Genomic DNA, 7,731 nt, shown 5'->3' with positions numbered 1-7,731 from the left:
ATTTTAAACACGTTGGACGAATTTACTGTATATTCCCTTTTTTCTATTAAACATACGGCCCGCAATGCCAGATCCAGCCCATTTGAATGATTAAATTGTGCCCGCCATAAATTTTTGAGTATGTCAATGTCTCTAGATCATTTCGATCAAAATTTATGTTTTTTAGAACCAACTGCATCACTCCAGCAAGCTAGAGGGGAGGCAGTGTTGAGTTTGTATAGCGTGGTGATTTAGTTCAGGGGTAAAACTGCATTCAGTCAACTGTTAAAATAAACCAGTTAACACATTCAATGCCAAATGGGAAAATCTCAATTCCCCATTGTTTGTCAAGTCAAGTCAAGTCAATGCATACATGACATCCTTTTGACATTAAAAAGTGGTACATTTTATCGCGCAGTCAATTTTTACATGAGAAACACAATCCGTCTACGACTCTACGGAATGAACAAAACATGAGCTTGATTAAAATTGGAAGTGGCAAACTTTTACCCAAATGTAAATATAATGCAACCACTGGAGCATCTTGATCACACACGGAAGTTTCGCTTCAAAATAAAGCGGCCATAGAAAAAAATACAAGTCCTTTGCCAAGTTCTTCTTCTTTTTTTTTTAAGCGGTAGATTTTTTTTTTGTAAAAAAAAGCTGTAGGCGTTTTGAAGGGGTAAAAAGCGGTAGTGATGGTAAGTATGTACCGGTAAATGTGTTGTGTTTAGAAAAGATCCCCTGTTACCAATGATTATAATACTGTAATGTCTGTTACTTTTGTTGCTGTTGTCAGCCTGTGTGTGCACGAGAACGGTGTGAGTTACGACCAACAGTAGCTCTAGTGTGAATGTTTATAACGGATGTTATTTTGTTATTGAGTGAATCATTGTTCACTGTTGGGCATTACAATAAGTAGAGTCAGTTACTGATGTAGGATGAATGATAAAGCATAATACTGAAACACAAAGCTAAAAACTTGGAGTTGACATTCGTTTATTGAATAAGACTGCCTGGGAACATAAAGTCTAGATCCGGCCTCAGGGCCAATAAGTTTTTCACCCCTGTATTAAACGAACTCAGCCTCGAGGAGTTTCAAAACGCCAGAGTGTCCCTGAAGGCAACACTGCTTCAGGACGTCCCTGTGGGTGACATGTTCCTTACGGATAGTCAACCTCCTGTCGCATGATTCATTTTAAAGAAAACGGTGTCACTTTTAAACATAATTTCAATGTCCCTAAATGAAAGGCAACTAATGTTACAGTAATTGCATCCGCCTGGAGGTAAGTTCGGTTTGTGAAATTGCAGCTAGACCCTATAACGCCAACGCCGGCTAATAAACCCAAAGTTAGCTAGTAATAAAAAACACCAGCTTCCGATAGCCCAAACAAACCGTATTGGTGTCTGTTTTTTATTTTATTGAACTCATAAAATATAATTATTATATGCTTTAAGATACTCACGTACGGTAATTAAATAGTTTTCTATTAAAATGCCATTGGCTCCGTAATAAGTAGCATTACCGTCTGAATGTTAATTTGCAGTGACGTTTAAACTGTTGTTGTTATAGGCCTAACCCCCGCCCCCTAATTATCGTTTTTCTTTACATCGTTTCACTTGTTGCATTCTCATATTTACAATAGCTGATTGTCACTTCACATATAGTTCGTATTCATCTTCACGTCCTCAGAAGATATTAGTAACTAATCTACAGGCTAAGAGTATAGGTTATTACAGACATGACAAATATTAGAAAGCGATTTTACATTGTGTTTACAAATACACCGACTGTCCTTCGTTTTGCCAGCAAATAAGAAACGCCATTGATATCAAATTTAAAAACTGTATTAAAACATCAACGGCCAATTTTTTAATCTGCCTTATTTGCTTTTAGAGAAAATCAGTAAAACATAGCTACCTTTTTATTACTCCGAATTAAAAACAATTCAGCTGCGAGATCTGTAAAGCAAAAACTGTACAAAAACAAAAATAATCATTTCAATTGATCAATCAAATCAATTGAAATTGTGTAAGCTGACTGCATCATACCCATGGTTGGTCCTATTTTTATTTCACAATATCCTCTGAACATCACTTGACATTTGCAAAGATAAAAAATAGTTGCTAAAGCTCTTGACCAAGGTGTCAATATAATACTGTCATCTAGTTTGTTTTGATTTACTTTTGCTTTGCCAATTTTTATCACACCATTTTCTATTCTGCCCATCCATCTCTTTCATCATTCTAGTGTCCTGGCCAGACAACTGCATCCTGCATGCTGTCGGACATGTCATCCACCTGTAACATCCATCATTTGTCATGCACTTTTTAAGATAATAGTAATCCCTGTACATGCATTGCAACAATGATAAAATACAGCAAATATCCTCTGCTGTTATCCCCCACAAAGCCATGCAGGGGCCAGCCGAGCTACAGGACAGAGCTAGAAAATGGTCATGCTGTTGTGGAATCGGAAGAGGAACAAACAGAACGGACACTCCCTGTGGAAATAAGGTATCTACGGGAAGTACACAAGGCTTTAAGGGACCTGACACCCAGACGTGCTCGCCCAAAACCTAGACATTCCAACGGGCCACAGTGTCTCTTTAAATCCAGTGGGAGATACAGTAACATTGGGGCAGGCAACTCCACACGCCAAACACGATCGAATCTGGAACAGCTGCTGCTAATGCTCTCCGAGAAGATAAATAGTGAAGACGGAGACTATAAATTGCATAGGCAGGAATTGGAACTAGAAAAAGCCATCATCCTCTGTCACCTGCTCGATACCCACCAGGATTTTCTGCACAGAAGGCAGATTGCGAGACAGTTAACCCAAGACGGGAGTCACATAATGCCTCATGTAACCCATGGTAGTACCTCGCCGTATGGATCCAAAGTACCCCTTTGTTCATCCAAAGAGAAAATCAAAAACGCTCAGCAGGCTACAAGCAGCGACTTGTGTCTAACTGATGTGTGTACCAAGAGTTTGGCAGTGCCAGTGGACACCTGTTGGAAAAGAGCGCTTAACATTTGTCACTCTCATAAGACTCATGAACAGTGCTACAGTCAGCCCCTCTGCCACATACATTCGACCGAGTCGGACGAGTCCCTTCCTTCCAAATCCATTGACGGAACCATGGAGGTATGTCCATGTCCAGGTTGAATTGCCTACTTTTGATTATTTGCTTGCTAAATCTGTGTTTGTCGGTCGGCATTGGGCAAATGCTTGTTTTAAATAGTTTTGTATAGCAATCACTTTTCTTAGGGATGCACCAAAATGCGAATTTCCAAAACGGAAAATGAAACGTTAAAATAAAACTAAATAAAGGGCATGAAAATCTCTCACCTTCAGGAGAACGTCACGGTGACCTAGGTGAGTTGTATAGATCCGAGGAGAAAATGTTTTACGTTGGGGAGGGGTGATTATGAGATTTACCAGAGTGAATTGTGCGTTTGAGTTGGTGCGTTTGAATTAAAATCAGTGTAGTTCGTGCAGGCAGGAGTAATGCATTTATTGGTGTGCAACGTAAATTTGATTTGATCTCATTATCCCACTATTTTTATTCATGGTACCAGAGATGAATGTTAGAGAATGGTGAAAACAGAAAGTCGTCTTGACATTAATAAATAAACCCCAAAAAACGCGACGGGGGAAACAACTCTTTGGTGTAACTGATGAAGAATCGGACTTTGAAGGACATGAAATAAATATTTTATACATTTTATTTTTTGGTGCTATGTTTGTCAATAAATGATTAGAATTATGGTCGCATGTATTCAACAATGTTAGTCCCTTGCAACGCTTAAGCTGAGAAAAATTCTTACAAAATTTTATACTGTTTTTTTAACAAAAATTAGGAAGCCTTTATACACAAATTAATATGGTATGTTCTCCCCCACCAATGTTCCCTCTAGTTTACCACGGGTCTGAGCTTTGACGCAGCGCTTGAAACAACAGTGAGCAACCATAATCCCCAGTGTGGCAAGATAATTAATTATCAAACATGTCTAAAACTTGACATCAAGTTACATTTTACTGAGTTTTCGGCAATGCAAAATTATTTTTCTCTTTTGAATGAATTGATTCATGTACTATTGCAAAGGTTGTACGGCCTACAAACGTCGTTTGTTCTTACAATTCTTTCACAAGATATCCATTTCTTTTTATTTCCTGATATATTTTGTCGAATAATATTAACATTTTTGGGGGCTTATTTAGTCGGTTGTAAGATACAGAACTGTACTTAATCAAATTTTTTTTAGTGGAAGTACAATGTTGGCAACAAGATTCACTTGATATAATTGGAAATTATTTGAATGCAACACAAACTTTTTCTTCTTTTTTCCGTGTTTTTTTTTCTCCTTTTTAAAAATTCCTTTAAAAAAAATCTCATTGTGTTTTTTTTTCCCCTGAGCTGTTACTTTTTTCTTTTTGTTCTCTATTTACTTTTTTTCTACATTTCTTTCTTTTCTTTTTTTCTGGCTTTTTTCTCAATTTTTCCTTCTTTTTTCTCTTCCTTTCGTTTCTTTTTTTCTCAGCTTTTCACTACTTTTTCATTTTGGTATTTTTTTTTCTTTTTTGTTCTATTCCCCCTTCCTTTAAGTCATTTTGTGCATAATTTTACATAATATTTGGTCATGTTGGGATTAAAGAAGCAAAAACAACCCGAAGAGCCGTTTAGGACCCGAAAGAGCCGGTTCCTTTTAGTGAGCCGAGCCGAAGAAGCCGATTCCCTGACGAACTCTACTAACTTTACTCAACTTCGTTCTCCTTCGAATCGACTTCAAAATACCGCATTTAGGACACAACGTCAGGGGAACCCGTGTATTTTTACCTTCATGCACTGTAACTTTGACTTGAGTCGCTTTTTAATTAGTAATTTTGAGCCCTCATTTTTGTGCGCTAGCTAGATTTTCTTGTGCGCTGAGAATGTGCGAGCAGTGCGCAATTGCGCACGCGAGCAGTTTAGAGGGAACACTGTCCCCCACCCTTCTTACCTTTCTAAGCCGTGACCAATTTTATGTCTTAATTGAATTAAAGAATTATTTTTCACTGATTCCTGAAAAAAGTACAATATAAAATGACAAATAACTGGCAGGCATATTACTAGAAACCTATTTTAGGTGTTTAATGGATTACATTTTCATAAAACCCCCCAAAATGGCCTCAAATGCCTAAACATTCCGGCATATATTAATTTGATGTAGATAAAAAAAAAACTACTTTGTTCAAATACAAAATACAAATAACAGAATTTTAGGTTAAGTGGCTGGTTCTAATAAATATTAAATAACTTATTATTGCTGCACAGCACAAATCTGCTCTACCCTTTTAAAGTATACTTGTTCGGGGCATTTTAGCTTGTAATGTACAGAATATAGTATAGTCACAAGAAAATGGGAGTAAGAAGGAATTGGTGATGATGAAATGGTGCAATAGTCGGGGCACTTTAATGCAACAAAATTACACTTGCATATTCACCGAAGTGAAATAATAATAGTAAATCAAACTTTCACCGTACATGGCTTAGCACCAGCCAATTGACTATGGGATGAATGGACTGAATGTCACACACAATGTATGCGTTTACAAATGAAAACTGCTTAACTTTAATACGTTAGCTCTGTAGTGTTACCTTTGGGTCAGTGTTCCTTTTGGGTTTACAAATAAATAAATGGCAAAGCTCCCATTTTGACAGCATCCTTCATTTTATTTAGTGGAAAAGGAAAATTATTCAGCCATGTCATGCACAAACTCGCCCCAGAAAAAGCTTGCTTCATGACCTTCAAAAAAAAAAAAAGTAAAGCACATGAATTGACACTCAAAGCTTTGTATAAAGACCTTCAGTGTACAATAAGGAAATAACATTCCCTCTTCATTACCCACTCAACAACCCGAAACACCAAATACACAGACAGACAGAATGGAAAATGTAAATACAAATAACAAAATAATAATAATAATAATAATAAAAATAAGATGATAGAATGAAATGCCGTTATGGCAAGGCGCAGACTAACCATGTGAGGTAATGGACTGGAGGCTGGCTCATCCACACTGATAGGGATAGCCGCAGCAATTATATCAAACCACATCCTACCAGTGCGGAACATACGTGAAAAAATAAAAGTAAAAACACACACAAAAAAATAAATTGGAAATAGAAAGTTATATATATCACAGTCAACGGTCAAATTAAGACAAAATAAACTAAATGAAAATAATTAATCAAAAGCCATATTAAAAAAGTGGGTCTTGAGCCTCCTCCTAAAAATATCATGGGTCCCCGCTGACTTGATGTCTTACGGCAGACCAAAGTGGCTGAATGTTGCCTCACCAAAGGTGCTGGTCCTCACCCAAGGAACAGTTAACAAACCGCTGCTAGAGGACCTGAAGGACTGCTAGGGCTGATAACATAAAAGTCGATCAGACTGATAAGATGGCTCAGGACCAAGGGGGAGCATATACATATTTCAAAGTACTGAGCCTAAAATTGAACCTTGGGAAACCCCACAATTAACTTAATGGGTTCTGGAGGAACATGCATCCATACTAAGAAACGTTGATCTGTGAGGTAGCAACAAAATCAGTTCAAAACAGTACTAGAGATGCCCACCAGGTTTGCAGTCTATTTGATAAAGTGTTGTTATCTCCTGTGTCAAAGGAATTACCAAGAAGTTTATTGCACATTTATATGTTATTAAACAAGGGTGCGAGTGTAACTGAAAATAAATACAGCATTTCTTTTTTCTTTGATTTAAGTGAGTAAAGACTGCAACGGTCAGGACACAAGTCCAACATGTGGTTGGCTGATTAATTGAGGTGTTTTGAAACATTTATGTATTTTGATAAGGTACAACAATGAATCAAAATTGATCTTGGCATTAGTTTTGTGTATTCCTCAGACTACCAAATCTTATTTAAAAGGAAAGGACGAGACACTCTGAAATGTCCTGAGCCTCATTAGTTGTTAAGCACATCAATTCTCGTTTCAATGTGTTTGGTAGCAGTAAAGCTGTTCAAACTCATAAACAATCAGCTTAAACAACTCATCAACACCATTGTTTGCCCAAAATATAGTGTGCGACATTACAAAGAATACTTTAAGAAATTGCTAATTAGAGTGTCAAGTGGTAGATGGCATTGCACTGTTACATTTAGCTGGTGCAGAATATTGTGACTAAAGCCAAGATCAATAAACCAATCCAGGATTTGAAAGGATTTACCTGCATTCATTGAATTGACATGACATACACATGTAATTTCAGAGAGATAGCGTTGTGTGGGCATTGTTATGGTAGCTGAAGGTGTGTTTCCGGTAGTGTTTTGACAGTCTTAACAACATAGTAGAGGTTTTGTCAGTGTTTGAAATCCTTAAAAGTGCTTGAATTTTATCATCATATTCTCAAAGTTTGGAAAGTGCTTTAATTTTGGGTGAGGTGCTTGTAATTGCTTGAAGTTTTTATGCTCAAAAAGTGCTCTCAGATGGTTTCACTTTGCCACTGCATTCCTTTTCCCCTCGTTGTGATTAACGGCAGGTGGTATTAGTTGGTATGACAGTGTCCTATTAAGCATTTTCACACCCAACACGGTGCTCCAATGTGGACAGGTGCATGCTACAACTAAACGGGGCACTATGAAATGTTTATTTGTGCAAGGATAACGTATCAATTATGGATATTTATTATGGGCCATGCACAAAAATCTGTTTCCCAGTGGTAAATTGTAATGGAAAGAACTGCCAG

The 7,731-nt window shown here is 37.3% G+C and overlaps 1 protein-coding gene across 1 annotated transcript in view; it reads left to right on the top strand.

Annotated features, from left to right (window-relative positions):
- Positions 1-1,129: 1,129 nt before the first annotated feature.
- tspoap1 (TSPO associated protein 1) overlaps positions 1,130-7,731 on the top strand; it is a 77,777-nt gene continuing 71,175 nt past the window's right edge. Inside the window, exons 1-2 of the mRNA XM_088320416.1 lie at positions 1,130-1,265; positions 2,231-3,127. Coding sequence (XP_088176542.1) covers positions 2,348-3,127 — 780 coding nt within the window. The 5' untranslated portion in view covers positions 1,130-1,265; positions 2,231-2,347. The remainder of the gene's footprint in view (positions 1,266-2,230; positions 3,128-7,731) is intronic.

The sequence above is a fragment of the Urocampus carinirostris genome, chromosome 17 (assembly GCF_059441175.1).
Source record: "Urocampus carinirostris isolate Australia breed hairy pipefish chromosome 17, RoL_Ucar_1.0, whole genome shotgun sequence".
In the NCBI taxonomy this organism is placed as follows: Eukaryota; Metazoa; Chordata; class Actinopteri; order Syngnathiformes; family Syngnathidae; genus Urocampus; species Urocampus carinirostris.
This window is presented reverse-complemented; position numbering and strand designations above follow the sequence as displayed.